This window comes from Acipenser ruthenus, chromosome 17 (genome assembly GCF_902713425.1).
Source record: "Acipenser ruthenus chromosome 17, fAciRut3.2 maternal haplotype, whole genome shotgun sequence".
NCBI lineage: Eukaryota > Metazoa > Chordata > Actinopteri > Acipenseriformes > Acipenseridae > Acipenser > Acipenser ruthenus.
This window is the reverse complement of record NC_081205.1, coordinates 33,873,536-33,890,284: the sequence shown is the minus strand read 5'-3', so window position 1 is coordinate 33,890,284 and position 16,749 is coordinate 33,873,536. Positions and strand designations below refer to the sequence as shown.

The 16,749-nt window shown below is 46.7% G+C and overlaps 1 protein-coding gene across 1 annotated transcript; it reads right to left on the bottom strand.

Moving 5' to 3' along the window:
* Window positions 1-5,183: 5,183 nt before the first annotated feature.
* LOC117423703 (acetylcholine receptor subunit delta) lies at window positions 5,184-14,342 on the bottom strand. The gene is made up of 12 exons (XM_058990470.1): window positions 14,121-14,342; window positions 12,509-12,654; window positions 12,279-12,323; window positions 11,142-11,251; window positions 10,431-10,586; window positions 10,068-10,183; window positions 8,872-9,072; window positions 7,977-8,088; window positions 7,160-7,274; window positions 6,840-7,050; window positions 6,184-6,308; window positions 5,184-5,589 (listed from the first exon to the last, which is right to left on the bottom strand). Exons 1-12 carry the CDS (start codon window positions 14,176-14,178, stop codon window positions 5,407-5,409), a joined length of 1,578 nt encoding a protein of 525 aa, XP_058846453.1. The 5' UTR covers window positions 14,179-14,342; the 3' UTR covers window positions 5,184-5,406.
* Window positions 14,343-16,749: the final 2,407 nt, after the last annotated feature.

The following is a 16,749-nucleotide window of genomic DNA, read 5'->3' as shown; positions in this document are numbered from 1 at the left end:
TGCTGGTTTTACCGGTACACAAGAGTCTCTGTGGTTTTACTGGTAGGCTACACTCCCTGGAGCTCCGGGACTCTTTGTGGTTTTCTGTGAAACCCGATGCATGTGAATTTACATCTTGCATCCTGCCAAAGGGGCAATTCTTTCCTCCCCAGCTCTGATTTCTATTGCTGTAAAGGAGGACTATCAATAGTGACAACAGACAGTGACGTCGCTGCTTTATTGTCACCTGATTAATAGGCAGCCAGCGCTTGACAGTAGCATTGTGCTTCCATCCATGTAAGGAAGGTAGCTATTCCAATACATTAACTGGGCACTTGATTACCAGCTACAGGACAGATCTCTAATTGCTGTAAGCTTTTCATTAAGGTACTAGTGGGCGCTATAATAAAGGTGAGCGTCAAACTTCAACTCATACAGGTCTGGTCACGAAACTACAGCACTGGTGAAAAACAAGCTTGACAACGCTCCCTCTGGTGGGTTAAATAAGTATTGCACACAGGCAGAAACGCTCTCGTTCTGTTCCCAGGGTTGTTATTGGCCTCGTGGGATTCAACCAGGGCAGAGCATGTGATTCCACACAGCCTGCTGTGCAGCATCAGCAATGCTTTAAAAAGCAGGTCTGCAGTCAGACGCAGCTACAGACTGGTTCGTTTCTATCTGTATTACAGCTAGCAAAACAGAACAAGCACCCCAATCTAAATACACAGTAAGCTGGGAACAGCTGTGAATACACTGCCTTAAAGGGAATACACTGTCTTAAAGGGAATACACTGCCTTAAAGGGAATACACTGTCTTAAAGGGAATACACTGCCTTAAAGGGAATACACTGTCTGCCCTTGTCTCAAAAGATATCACCTCTACCATAACCGCTACACAGCTGACAAATAACACAACTACACTGTTTAAAAACATTATAAGTTCTTTGGACAACACACCACTTCCTGTCCTTGCAACCACAACAAATGCAACTCAAACAGTTGCTGTTAATGATATAGAGACAAGCACATCTTCGGTTGTACCAGCCTCGTCAACTCTTACTTCACCTGTCCCAGTCATGACCACAACAACAATGCCTCCACCTGACTCCACAAATAACACCCCCATAATACTCTCACTACCCCACAGCTGTGACTGCATATAATACTCTCACTACCCCACAGCTGTGACTGCATATAATACTCTCACTACCCCACAGCTGTGACTGCATATAATACTCTCACTACCCCACAGCTGTGACTGCATATAATACTCTCACTACCCCACAGCTGTGACTGCATATAATACTCTCACTACCCCACAGCTGTGACTGCATATAATACTCTCACTACCCCACAGCTGTGACTGCATATAATACACTCTGGTGGAGGTGGAGGTGGAGGTGGACGATCGCTTGCCCTGCATTGCAGACAGGCTGTGCTTCTCTCACTGCCGGTCCAGCAGTGTGTTCTGGGTCTCTCTGCTGGAAAAGGCATATGCCAAATAAGTGAAGAGCAGCACTTGATCTGGGTTCCAAGGAGAAGCACCCTTTATCTCCCCACCTGCGTTAGGGGGATTCTTGAATCTTGAAACTTGGCTTTGTAACAAGGGCAACTGTGTGGAACAGAGCCGCATTCTTTTTGATCATAGATTTGGAGATATCCTCAATGGATAACATCAAGATATTATATTTTTATTAAGCATAATATATATTTATTATCTCTCTCTCTCTCTCTCTCTCTCTCTCTCTCTCTCTCTCTCTCTCTCTCCCTCCTTTAATAGATTGATTCATTTAGATTCGCTTCATCAGAAGAATTTTTTCCATCCACAGATGCTGGATTCAGGGCTTTCCACCTGACTGAACACACTCATCACCCCCCAGCTGATTACAGCACATATTGTAACATTTCCAGGGGTGAAAATAGGACTCCTATTGAATAGCAGTTTTAATATGTGCTTGATTAGCCCCAGTATATGCTGTAGGTAACAAGCTCAGGTGTGTCTCATTAAACTTATAGTAAAACCAGTAATGGACCAAACTGTTATGCAATGGGAGTCTTATTTGCATTCCTGCATTTCACTTGCACACCGTTTACAAGCCAAGTTAAAACAAGACAAACTAAAAGAAGCTTGTCTGATGTATTTCAGATTGTTTTATTTGTGCCTTTTTCTAGTTCACATTATTTAAGAAAATATATATATATAAAAGCCTCTGGATGAAATGATAGAAATGCAGAGCAAGCTGTGACTTTTCCTCTGGACATTGATCTGGTAGCTTAGCCTACTGTACTGATACTGAACCAGCTAGAAACGTCCGCTTGTGTGTGTGTGTGTGTGTGTGTGTGTGTGTGTGTATGTGTGTGTGTGTGTGTGACGGTGCTGAGGGAGGAGGTGAGGTGTGTGTGTGTGTGACGGTGCTGAGGGAGGAGGTGAGGTGTGTGTGACGGTGCTGAGGGAGGAGGTGAGGTGTGTGTGTGTGTGTGACGGTGCTGAGGGAGGAGGTGAGGTGTGTGTGTGTGTGTGACAGTGCTGAGGGAGGAGGTGAGGTGTGTGTGTGTGACAGTGCTGAGGGAGGAGGTGAGGTGTGTGTATGTGTGTGACAGTGCTGAGGGAGGAGGTGAGGTGTGTGTATGTGTGTGACAGTGCTGAGGGAGGAGGTGAGGTGTGTGTGTGACGGTGCTGAGGGAGGAGGGAGGAGGTGAGGTGTGTGTGTGTGTGTGTGATAGTGCTGAGGGAGGAGGTGAGGTGTGTGTGTGTGTGTGATAGTGCTGAGGGAGGAGGTGAGGTGAGGTGTGTGTGTGTGTGTGTGTGTGTGTGTGTGTGTGTGTGTGTGTGTGTGTGTGTGTGATAGTGCTGAGGGAGGAGGTGAGGTGTGTGTGTGTGACGGTGCTGAGGGAGGAGGTGAGGTGTGTGTGTGTGTGTGTGTGTGATAGTGCTGAGGGAGGAGGTGAGGTGTGTGTGTGTGTGTGTGTGTGTGTGTGTGTGTGTGTGTGTGTGTGTGTGTGTGTGTGTGTGTGTGATAGTGCTGAGGGAGGAGGTGAGGTGTGTGGGTGTGTGTGTGTGTGTGACAGTGCTGAGGGAGGAGGTGAGGTGTGTGTGTGTGTGTGTGTGTGTGTGTGTGTGTGTGTGTGTGTGTGTGTGTGTGTGATAGTGCTGAGGTTCAATGAGCACAGTGCCTCTTTTTTATCTCCCAAGTTAAACTTGCAGGTAGAGAAGCACAGACAACAAAATAAAACCACAACAGTGTGATCCATTAGAAATCAATGTGAATCAGGCTGCTGTCGCCATGCTGTCTGTGAGACCCTTTGTTTACCCAAACTGTGTCCTGTCGTGTTCTCGTAGGATAACCTCAATGAAAGTGAATACTAGTGAGTTTTCAGTTGCTGTACTTTATGATGCTTCTTGTTTTAGTGCTCCAGACTCTGCAGCCTCACTACCACTTCTAACTGGACAGCCCCTCTGTTTATTACTGCACTTTGTGTGTCCTGCTCTGGAATAAATCACACATTCCTCTGTTCCTGTAGGTCTGGAAGAGCCTGTGTACTGTGCAAAATAATGATGAGGCTTACCCATTATACAGTTGGGTTTTTACTGGAGCAATCTAGGTAAAGTACCTTGCTCAAGGGTACAGCAGCAGTGTCCCCCACCTGGGATTGAACCCACAACCCTCTGGCGAAGAGTCCAGAGCCCTAACCACTACTCCACACTGCTGCCCTATATGTTAATGTCACATTATTCAGCAGGTGAGTTCATTCTATAGGGCGATGCAAAACATTTCCCATAGCTGTACTGTATCAAATCTAAATCTAAGCAGCAGTTGCTAAGTTATGATAAATGTCTTTACAAAAGCGTGGTGCAGTTTTTTTTTTTGTTAGACCTGTGAGGAATACCAGCCAGCAGTTCAGCTAGAGTGATTTACTGCTGTGCATTGGAGACTCAATGTCAGAGCTGTCCCAACCACTTCTTACATTGTGTGCAATGAAAACTGAGACCACTGTGGTATCCCTCGAGACCCCGGAGTATCTTTCCAATCTGAGTAATAGCATGCCCCTCCCTGACCTCAAACAGTAGATATATATATATATATACTTAAGAACAACAGCAGAAAGTGAATGGATCCAGGCTCATCCCTCAGGACAGCTCAATTGTTTCAGCAATGCCTGTGCAGTACAATATATTCCACACATTTCTCTGCGCTTTCTCAGCTCTATCATTCTTTCATTCGTGTCTAGTCCTGCCCTCCATGCTGAATTTGACACTGTGACAAGCACATGCTCCTATCTGCACCACTTCTTAGAGTTTCATTACCACTTTCACTCTATTATCCTAGACAGGAGAGGAGGAGCGTACCTGTGTCGAGCAGAGTATCAGGACCAGGGCCAGGGGAGGCAGTGCTGGAGTCCCCATGGCAGCAGCTTCTTCTGTGGAAGTGTCCGGGGCTGTGCTGTCTGCCTGTCCGTCCGCCTGTCGGTGTGTCTGTTCCACAGCACCTCAGGGAAGGAAGGGAGGGAGGGCAGTGTGTTTGTGGTGGGATGGTTATTTTGGGATCCCTGGCCTGTGCTCAGGGCCTGACCCAGCTGTCCTCCTGTGCATTGTCAGCTGTTAAAACAAACTCGGTGGGGACAGACAGGCAGGACGATGAGAGGGAGGAAAGAGAAAGGCTGCGGAATCTCATGGCACGGCTTCCCATGTATCTAAACCAAAACAATCTTACTGGGTTCTTACTGAAGCCGTGGTGGGTGTTGTTTAAGTTAATATTAACTGACCTTAATGGTGTGCAAAGCTTTAATAATTAAGCTACACATTTTCTTTCATCTCGAAATGGAAGAAAGTCAAAGGTATGTCAATCGTCTTATATGTCCATATTGGGTCCACCTGCTGTATCATGTAATCCACAGTGCTGACTGTCGAGAAACACAAAGTGTCACAGTTACAACTCCATGTGGATTCAAAGTTGTTCATCTAAGTTATAAAAGTTTGAAATCACTTCTGCCCCTTTTCAAATTGAAGAGAGAAAAGCCAGACAGACTGGGGTGTGTGTGTGTTTTCAAGGAAGGCGCTGTGGATAGCACCAGGGGCTCTGCAGTTTCACTCTGTGCCTCCACACCGCACCAGCTGCAGCTCCTTCATGCCAGGTTTAGACAGAGAACGACAGAGTGTGTCTCCAATGAATACTGAAACCTCCAACAATGAAAGGGTCCTGGTGTTAGATTTGTTTTAATGTTTCTGTTTATTAATTTCTTTTTCAATACAATTATCTTACACAGAAAAAAAGTATGAAAAACACATGCCCAAGTAAAAAAAAACAAAAAAACACCCAAAACAAACCCAGTGGGAGGCTTCCTGCAACACCTTCACATTACGCTTCAGTCCTGCTGTGACAGCACTTCCTGTTTGTTTAGACCGATGTGACGATGAGTGGGGCGCCCCTAGAGGACCCGTCTGTTGCTCTCCAGGTAGTCGTAGGGGTCTCCTTCGAAGGGCAGGGGTGGAGGGTGGTTGTACACCCCCATAAAGAAGATGACGATGGTCCCCAGGATCATGACGGGCGTCACCAGGACGAGACAGAGTCGGTCCACAGTCCTTGCAATGCGGTTCCAGTTGTCCTTCTCCTACATGGGGGGACAAGACCATCGTTACTCCTGCACTGCATGACAAAGCCAGCTGGGCTGTCCAAGCTCATCAGAGCTTCCACACTGCAGTAACACACACTCTCAATACAGCCCCTCTCTGGAGTAACACACACTCTCAATACAGCCCCCCTCTGGAGTAACACACACTCTCAATACAGCCCCTCTCTGGAGTAACACACACTCTCAATACAGCCTCCCTCTGGAGTAACACACACTCTCAATACAGCCCCCCTCTGGAGTAACACACACTCTCAATACAGCCCCTCTCTGGAGTAACACACACTCTCAATACAGCCCCCCTCTGGAGTAACACACACTCTCAATACAGTCCCCCTCTGCAGTAACACACACTCTCAATACAGCCCCTCTCTGCAGTAACACACACTCTCAATACAGCCCCCCTCTGCAGTAACACACACTCTCAATACAGCCCCTCTCTGGAGTAACACACACTCTCAATACAGCCTCCCTCTGCAGTAACACACACACTCAATACAGCCCCCCTCTGTCCGTATGCTTGCGGGTTTAGATCTTGCAGGGTAGGTGACGTCGCTGGCCGCTGCTGTTAGTTACCTCATTGTAATCGTTCTTGTCCTTCATGTTCTTGACGATATAGTTCGCCCCGTCCACCGCAGGCTTCATCTCCGCCAACAGCTGGTCAGTCATGTCCAACTCGCTCTTGGCATTCGGTCTGTGTGCTGAAGAGAAAAGCAAGCAAATTGCAGGGGTCAGAAAAAGAAAAGGCATCTATTGGAAATGCTGCCAGTACTGTATGTGTATCTCTTTATGTGTGTGTGTGTGTGTCGATGTGCATGTTTTTGTATATGTGTAAGTGTGTGTGTGTATGTGTGTGTCTCAGTGTGTGTGTGTCTGTGTCAGTGTGTCTCAGTGTGTGTGTGTGTGTGTGTCTCAGTGTGTGTGTGTGTGTGTCTCAGTGTGTGTGTGTGTGTGTGTCTCAGTGTGTGTGTGTCTCAGTGTGTGTGTGTGTCTCAGTGTGTGTGTGTGTGCGTGTGTCAGTGTCAGTATGTGTGTGTCTCAGTGCGTGTGTGTGTATGTGTGTGTCTCAGTGTGTGTGTGTCTGTCTGTGTGTCTCAGTGTGTGTGTGTGTGTGTCAGTGTCAGTGTGCGTGTGTCAGTGTCAGTGTGTGTGTGTCTCAGTGTGTGTGTGTCTCAGTGTGTGTGTGCGTGTGTCAGTGTGTCTCAGTGTGTGTCTCACAGCAGCACATATACCTGCAGTAGGAGTGGCTCGACTGGTCAGACCGTGCCTCTCAGACTGCTTCTCGAACATGAGTTCGCTGCGGGACTTGACAGTGAAGTACTCCTCTGCCTTGGCGATGTATCCCACGGAGCTGCTGCGCCGCTGCAGGGCTCCCTCCCACTGTGGCTCGGAGTCTGCCGGGCGAGACATGTGCAGCAGCCTGGGCAAGCGCTCCAGGAAGAACTGTCCCGAGAAGCAAACATTTCACTGTTAATCAGTGTTACTGACATCAGAGCAGCCTCAACCTTTCGCTATAATAGGAAGGCTCTAGCTGTAGTGACACTGCAGATACCTCTTTGGTCCAGTCTGTCATGACGTGCGTGCTGGGCGTGCGGAAGTGAAGGTTCAGCACGATGACGCAGTTCAGCACCACCACTGTGACCAGCACCATGATGAACATCAGATACCTGCAGAGCAGGGGTGACACCAGCAACGTGTGAGTGACCACAAAGCACTGGAAATCACACCAGCAACGTGTGAGTGACCACAAAGCACTGGAAATCACACCAGCAACGTGTGAGTGACCACAAAGCACTGGAAATCACACCAGCAACGTGTGAGTGACCACAAAGCACTGGAAATCACACCAGCAATGTGTGAGTGACCACAAAGCACTGGAAATCACACCAGCAATGTGTGAGTGACCACAAAGCACTGGAAATCACACCAGCAACGTGTGAGTGACCACAAAGCACTGGAAATCACACCAGCAATGTGTGAGTGACCACAAAGCACTGGAAATCACACCAGCAACGTGTGAGTGACCACAAAGCACTGGAAATCACACCTGCAACGTGTGAGTGACCACAAAGCACTGGAAATCACACCAGCAACGTGTGAGTGACCACAAAGCACTGGAAATCACACCAGCAATGTGTGAGTGACCACAAAGCACTGGAAATCACACCAGCAACGTGTGAGTGACCACAAAGCACTGGAAATCACACCAGCAATGTGTGAGTGACCACAAAGCACTGGAAATCACACCAGCAATGTGTGAGTGACCACAAAGCACTGGAAATCACACCACAGTCCCAGGAATACATGATTTTCTCTTTTGTATGCATTTCTGCCTGTGTGTTACTGTGTGGCATTGTTAGGGCACCTACTTGACGATGAGGGGGATGGCCATTGAGGTCTCAGGCAGCCGCTGTGAGACAAGCAGCAGGAACACAGACTGAGCGAGGAGCACTGAGATCGACAGGGTCATCTTCTCACCACCTGCAGGGACACACACATACAGGATAATGAGATCAGTACCTCGAGCACACACACACACACACACAGACTGAGCGAGGAGCACTGAGATCGACAGGGTCATCTTCTCACCACCTGCAGGGACACACACACACAGGATAATGAGATCAGTACCTCGAGCACACACACACACACACACACACACACACACACACACACAGACTGAGCGAGGAGCACTGAGATCGACAGGGTCATCTTCTCACCACCTGAAGGGACACACACACACAGGATAATGAGATCAGTACCTCGAGCACACACACACACACACACACACACACAGACTGAGCGAGGAGCACTGAGATCGACAGGGTCATCTTCTCACCACCTGAAGGGACACACACACACAGGATAATGAGATCAGTACCTCGAGCACACACACACACGCATGCACACACGCACGCACACACACACACACGCACACACAGGCTGAGCGAGGAGCACTGAAGCTGGCACCTCCAGAAGACACAGTGTTCAGCTCCCCTATCCATTTAACTGGGCTGGAAGTTGCATTTCAGTGGACAGGTTCAGCATTTCAATGAACATATCTTCAATTAAATGTACTAATGAAAGAGTGCTAGAGCAGACAGAGAGGAGGTTCTGATTGGTTGAAGTAGATGCAGATGCACCCAGATACCCAGCGATGAGTGCATGTGTGTGTGTGTGTGTGCGTGCGTGCATGCGTGTGGGTGTGTGTGTGTGTGCGTGCGTGCGTGCGCACGTGTGTATGTATCTGTGAGAGAGACTCACTGTCAGCTGGGAGGTAGTACACCAGCGATGCCATGAAGGAGATGAGAATGCTGGGTATGATGATGTTGATGATGTAAAACAGAGGCTTGCGCTTGATGATGAGGTAGAAGGTGATGTCCTGGTGCTTGCTGCTGTCCAGAGGGACGTCCTTGTGAATGTTCTTCCTGGCTGGTTTGTGGATAATCTCCCACTCGCCATTCTCTTCATGAGGGAGACAAAACAGTTCATTAAACTTGCATTCCTAATGGAAATGTACTTTATTGGTTCTTATTTAATTGAACAAAAATAACCTGCTCAAATAAATACAGAAGACATATTTTGGAAGATATTATAACCTCTTGAATATTAATCTCATTGAATTGACAGTTTCAAAAGTGTTGGTGAGCAGGCTGCAGGTTTACTGGAAGCACAGGACCTGCCTGCTGTGTACAGCGTATTCCTGTAATATTGTCTTGCTATATTTCTTCACATGACAGTGAGGCGTCTGTTTAGCAGGGTTGGCAAGTTTATCCTGGAGCACAAAGTGTGTCTCTACAGAGTGTCTCTACATAGTGTCTCTACAGAGTGTCTCTACAGAGTCTCTACAGAGTGTCTCTACAGTGTCTCTACAGAGTGTCTCTACAGAGTCTCTACAGAGTGTCTCTACAGAGTGTCTATACAGTGTGTCTCTACAGAGTCTCTACAGTGTCTATACAGTGTGTCTCTACATAGTGTCTCTACAGAGTCTCTACAGAGTGTCTCTACAGAGTCTCTTCAAAGTCTCTACAGAGTGTCTCTACAGAGTGTCTCTACAGTGTGTCTCTACAGAGTGTCTACAGAGTGTCTCTACAGTGTCTCTACAGAGTGTCTCTACAGTGTGTCTCTATAGAGTGTCTATACAGAGTCTCTACAGTGTGTCTCTACAGAGTGTCTCTACAGTGTGTCTCTACAGAGTGTCTCTACGGTGTGTCTCTACAGAGTGTCTCTACAGAGTGTCTCTACAGTGTCTCTACAGAGTGTCTCTACAGTGTGTCTCTATAGAGTGTCTATACAGAGTCTCTACAGTGTGTCTCTACAGAGTGTCTCTACAGTGTGTCTCTACAGAGTGTCTCTACAGTGTGTCTCTACAGAGTGTCTCTACGGTGTGTCTCTACAGAGTGTCTCTACAGTGTGTCTCTACAGAGTGTCTCTACGGTGTGTCACAGGTACGGTGGTACCTGTGAAGCCGGCAGGATCAATGATAATCCACTCCACAGGGAAGTTCTCTGCAGTGTCTGGGTCCGTCTCTACCTTCAAGTGCATTCTTATCTCCTTGGCATTGTAGGTCAGAGAGCTACATGAGAGAGCAGAGGAAAAAAGGATGTGTGTGAGAGGAGAGAGAACAGGGGAGGTCATGTGAAAAACTTCTATTGCAGGAAAAATCCAAAATGCATTGGAACTGGTTTGAAAATCTCAGACTGCAATTGCAATGCTGCTTTCATGGCAGTTAAACAGGATACAGCACATTATCACAAATATCAAGTATGATTTCTGATCCCCGACCCCCAGCTTTCAAACCCAAGCAGCACTGCCCTTACTACCTGAACTTGAGGGTGCAGTTCTGCCAGTCGAAAGGGAAGAAGTTGACGTTGATGGCACAGGAGCTCCGGAAGATAGCAGGAGGAAGCCAGTACACGTAGCCAGAGGGGTCCACCAGGACATTACAGTAATAGGCAACTTGGAACTGGGCATCGTTACTGCAGGGAGGAAGAAATAGACTTGAGCAATCTGAGAGACCCAGGGAGGAACAGACTTGAGCAATCTGAGAGACCCAGGGAGGAACAGACTTGAGCAATCTGAGAGACCCAGGGAGGAACAGACTTGAGCAATCTGAGAGACCCAGGGAGGAACAGACTTGAGCAATCTGAGAGACCCAGGGAGGAACAGACTTGAGCAATCTGAGAGACCCAGGGAGGAACAGACTTGAGCAATCTGAGAGACCCAGGGAGGAACAGACTTGAGCAATCTCAGAGACCCAGGGAGGAACAGACTTGAGCAATCTCAGAGACCCAGGGAGGAACAGACTTGAGCAATCTGAGCAACCCCCAAAAGAGACTGTAGAGGAATGCTATAGGACCTGTACGTCATTCACTTCAGAAGTGTAGGATCAAATACAAAGGAACTTATAGCATGATTTTTACCAGTACATACCAATGGACACATGCTGGAGTAAATGGTCAAATGATCCCCACGTGTACTGTATGCTTGGAATAATAAAGAACTACTGTAGGGGATCTCTGCAAGACTCTTACTTGTTCTCCAAGACGATCTCTGGGAGCCACACCAGTCTGGGAGGCAGCCTCAGAATGGAGATGTCATCAAACTCACTTGCATTCCAGGAGAGCCTGTGGTCATACCAGCCCTTCACAAAGGTATGAAAAGCATGGCTTTAGGGTGGCGTCCAAGCTGGGGTAAGACTTCCTAACATAACATCTTATTGATTGAGTAGTACATTGCACAGAGAAGACATCGGCACTAGAGTATTGCAGTGTGTCCAGAGGGGCAAGGCGACCCCAACCTGCAGAACGGGTCACTGCGATGAGGATTTAGATAGGGTCCCTGCAATAAGGATTTAGATAGGGTCACTGCGATGAGGATTTAGATAGGGTCACTGCAATGAGGATTTAGATAGGGTCACTGCGATGAGGATTTAGATAGGGTCCCTGCAATAAGGATTTAGATAGGGTCACTGCGATGAGGATTTAGATAGGATCACTGCGATGAGGATTTAGATAGGGTCACTGCAATAAGGATTAAGATAGGGTCACTGCGATGAGGATTTAGATAGGGTCACTGCAATGAGGATTTAGATAGGGTCCCTGCAATAAGGATTTAGATAGGGTCACTGCGATGAGGATTTAGATAGGGTCACTGCGATGAGGATTTAGATAGGGTCACTGCGATGAGGATTTAGATCAGGTCACTGCAATGAGGATTTAGATAGGGTCACTGCGATGAGGATTTAGATAGGGTCCCTGCAATAAGGATTTAGATAGGGTCACTGCGATGAGGATTTAGATAGGGTCACTGCAATGAGGATTTAGATAGGGTCACTGCGATGAGGATTTAGATAGGGTCACTGCAATGAGGATTTAGATAGGATCACTGCGATGAGGATTTAGATAGGGTCACTGCGATGAGGATTTAGATAGGGTCACTGCAATGAGGATTTAGATAGGATCACTGCAATGAGGATTTAGATAGGATCACTGCGATGAGGATTTAGATAGGGTCACTGTGATGAGGATTTTGATAGGGTCACTGCGATGAGGATTTAGATAGGGTCACTGCGATGAGGATTTAGAAGATGACTGGTCTCTAAGACAGAGACAGATTATGTGACCACAGGGGGCGCTGACAGACAGAAAGATTGAAATATCTCTACTTACGTGCTCTATCCATACATTTGTGGTTAGCGTTTCATCGACTTCTTTCTGCAAGATAAACATTATTCACAAGTCTACACCAGCAGCATCTTTGAGACACAGCTACAGCGAGAACCTCCACATCATGAATTTCTAAGATTATTATAGAAATATGTTGTGCTACATAACTGAGTGAAGTTTTAATTAGAAGGAAGCTGCCTTGCTCCCGGGAGGGAGAGGCTGTGTGACTGTACCAGAGAGATGAGGTTGGAGAGGGTCAGAGCCAGGTACACGTCCACCACCTCATCCTGGGACTGGACGGGCCGCTGCTCCTTGTTGTAGGCACGCTCCTTGAACAGGTGATTGAGGAGCCGCTCCTCCTGATTCCTGGCAGTGCTGACTGAAACACAGCAAAGCAGCAGACACTGTTACACACACACACACACTGAGACACAGCAAAGCAGCAGACACTGTTACACACACACACACACACACTGAAACACAGCAAAGCAGCAGACACTGTTACACACACACACACACACACACACACACACTGAGACACAGCAAAGCAGCAGACACTGTTACACACACACAGATATACATATACACACACACACACACACAGACACACACTGAAACACAGCAAAGCAGCAGACACTGTTACAAACACACACACACACACACACTGAAACACAGCAAAGCAGCAGACACTGTTACAAACACACACACACACACACACTGAAACACAGCAAAGCAGCAGACACTGTTACAAACACACACACACACACTGAAACACAGCAAAGCAGCAGACACTGTTACAAACACACACACACACACACTGAAACACAGCAAAGCAGCAGACACTGTTACACACACACAGATATACATATACACACACACACACACAAACACACACACAGATATACATATATACACACACACACAGATATACATATACACACACACAGAGAGATATACATGTACATATACACACACACACACACACAAACACACACACACATAGACACACAGAGAGAGACACACACACTGAAACACAGCAAAGCAGCAGGCAATGTTACACACACACACACACTTCAGGGCTGCTCATTGTCCTCATTTTCCTCATTGAGTCGACAGAACAGAACAAGTTGAGACACGACAGCCATTCAGAGGCAGGAGTTACGAAGCAGAAAACGCCAGGCCCTTTCCCAATCAAAGTGCTGTCATTGCAAGAAATAACAAAGATCCCATTCACAGTGGGATCCTGTCGCTAAGCCGTGTCTAAGCTGCGTAAGGCGCTTCATAGACGTGTTTTGAAATGGATTCATTTCCGAGGGAAGGTAATGTGAGAGACAATGCTGGGGCTCGATTTACAGCAGGGAGCACATTTTCCTCTTTCTTAGCTCATCTATTGCTGGGTTGTATTTTCTAGCAGATTTGCACTGTAGCCTGTTCTGTGTGATTCAGGTATTATCAGTGTATCAGAAGTGTGGAAATTAGTGTGACAACAAGGGAGCAGCTGCACTAACAGCAACATCAATTAGACAAAAACAATTAGACAGCATGTTATTTAGACAAAAGGGAAAGATTACTCAGCACTTGTTTACAAGGATAATATTCCATTAGATTATCAGTTCATACGAGGGGATCCTTCTAGAATGGAGGAGTGATTAACCCACAATATCTAGGTTACATTTAAGTGTATTTGATCACATTGCTGCTAGAAAGTGGGGCTCTGTTAATCAGCTTCGATGGAGTTGGTTCCTCCACTCCAGCTCTAGCTGGGAACGCTAAACAAACTGTCATTGTAGCTTTTGTTCTGCCCAAGACTCCTAACACCAAGAAAAAGATGAAATCTGTGCTTACCTGACACGCAAAGGGTCAACACCAGAGCAATGGACAGATAAAGATAAAGAGCTCTCATCGTTTGAATAAATGAGTTTCCACAGCAGCTCTCCGGGGCCCATCAGCTCGCTCTGTGTGTTTCCTCAAGGACAGAGCCTCTGAAATCCACACAGGGGCTCGCAAAGTCTGACGGAGAGCAACAGGTGGGGAGAAACAGAAATGGGATCTACAGCTTCCTCCTGCAGGGGGAGGGGGGTGGATTGGATCTCCAAGCGAGTGTGGGGAGGGCTCTGGGAGAGTGATATGACAGTATGGTCTGCTGCCCACACAGTGGCCTCTCTCTCACTTGGCGCTGTCTGTTATTGGTGCCCCTAGGAGTTGTGGGCAAGGCGCTGTCAATCAAATCCTGTAACAGCTGCTGTTCGGAAAGGCACAGGCCCAGAAACTCATTACCTTGAGCAGGCACAGTGCTCCCTGAGGTTAAACCACAGGGCAGGGCAGACAGAAAGCCCTGGTACTTATTACTCTCGTAGTGATATGTTTTTGCATATATATATATATATATATATATATACATATATATATATATATATATACATATATATATATAATGTGACAGCATGACTTCCTTCACAGTGTAGCTCACAGAATTGACTGGTCTGGATCGTACCCTAGGAGAACTCTTCCGATTCCTCCAGTGACACATTGTTCTTGCAGGGTTCTGTATTAAGTATTAAATATGCAATATTGTGTGGTCAGTGACTGGCTAGTCCCTGCCTTGTGCTTTCTCCGGCTCGCTCTGCTTCTGGGTGAGATCGTACTCTCCTACCACCATGCGACATGAGTTCTCATTACAACTCCTGAAAGCACACAGCACAAGTTTAATCCCTTAATCCCTGCTGCAGGGTCACAAGAAACAGGGCTAGCACAGCCTGAGAGTGCCAAGAGATGTATTGCTCTGTCTTGTGGCCCCTCCACAAGAAAGGAAATGTGGACTGCAGTATGGACTGAGCCGGTGAAGCAGTGAGCCGCAGTCAGCAGCCCCCACTTTTCTACAGTATGTTCCATTGCTATTATTATTATCATTATTATTATTATTATTATTTATTTCTTAGCAGACGCCCTTATCCAGGGCGACTGAATAAGGGAATTCTGTGAAAGCACATGGTCTGGTGCTCGGGAAGGTTGGTCCCTTCATTTCTCAAGCAGCTCCTTTTTCTTAGATGACAACCTGAGGGATGTTGCAGAGAAGCGGTATACCTGGACCTGTGGTTTGTTTTTTCAGCAAGCCTTTGGAGCACTTGGGAATTTGTATTTCATGATCATTTTCACGCTTTTATCTCCCAGAATAAAATATTGTCAGTTCAGATCACTTCTTTTAATCTTATTGGTTCGACCGGTTTATTATATAAATAAAATAACAATTAAATTAAATTAAATTAAATTAAATTAAAATAAAATAAAACACGTCAGGTCGTTTCACTGTGCAACACGTGCATGCCCTGCTGGGATGTTAAAGGTAAAAATGTTGGGATCTACTGAAGAGCAACCCACTTTATTACTACAGCATGTGGAAATAACAGGACACACCAGAGCACCACAAGGGAAATGAACAGCTGGAAGTAGAGACACCCATGAACTGATCTGTGACTGCTTACCCGATACTTCTAGAAACAATGTACGAGAACGAACAGAAGGCAATGAAAGCATGCAGCACTATTACCATGAGGGGGCAGCGTCGACACAATAATCATTTAAAACAAACCGCTTACTAAAAATAAAAAAGCTTGGTAAAATGATTACACATCTGCTCTGAAATAATGAAGATCTTTGTTTGTTTCAGTTGTTAAATAGTTCTAAAATAATTTAAACAAAAACCTTTCAATAATTTGTATTCATTTTCTCACAAACTTTTTGCCAGAGTTGCTCATCCCTAATGAGAGTGTCCTAACCCTGTCCCTCTCTTGCACATTTCCCAAGGAAAAGGGAATATTGCTTTTCCCTGTGGAGATGTGATGGGTTTTGTAAGGGCGTCAGTTCTTTCTCACTCCCCCTGCACTCATTAAAGCAGTCCAGATGAGCCCGTACTGAGCTAATTGTGCAGATGGTTATTTTATTCCTGTAATTACCCCTCGGCCGGGGGCTGCTGTGTGATTGTCCCTCACTAGCGGAGTCCCGGGAATTTCCCGAGGAGTAAAATCACTCTCATATCTGCACCGTCTGGGGGTTGATTCACTTTCAGAGCCAGCTGCAGGGTCCCTATACAGCTCCTGCAGTTTAATACAAGTCTGTCATGTGAGGTAGTTACATAAAAGGTTAACAATGATAAAACCCCCAACGCCCGTGCTGAACAATGATAAAACCCCCAACGCCCGTGCTGAACAATGATAAAACCCCCAACGCCCGTGCTGAACAATGATAAAACCCCCAACGCCCGTGCTGAACAATGATAAAACCCCCAACGCCCGTGCTGAACAATGATAAAACCCCCAACGCCCGTGCTGAACAATGATAAAACCCCCAACGCCCGTGCTGAACAATGATAAAACCCCCAACGCCCGTGCTGAACAATGATAAAACCCCCAACGCCCGTGCTGAACAGTACTCCAGGTGCTTATGAAACGATTACCCATTGTGCCAAACAAAGGGA

What these genes read in the sequence shown, in the direction of transcription:
- LOC117423703 (XM_058990470.1), bottom strand. Translation starts at nt 14,178, where the DNA reads ATGAGAGCTCTTTATCTTTATCTGTCCATTGCTCTGGTGTTGACCCTT. An exon ending in TCTCCAACCTCATCTCTCTG is followed by an intron (nt 12,324 to 12,508) that starts GTACAGTCACAC and finishes TTTATCTTGCAG; the next exon opens with AAAGAAGTCGATGAAACGCT. An exon ending in GTACTACCTCCCAGCTGACA is followed by an intron (nt 8,089 to 8,871) that starts GTGAGTCTCTCT and finishes GTGTCCCTGCAG; the next exon opens with GTGGTGAGAAGATGACCCTG.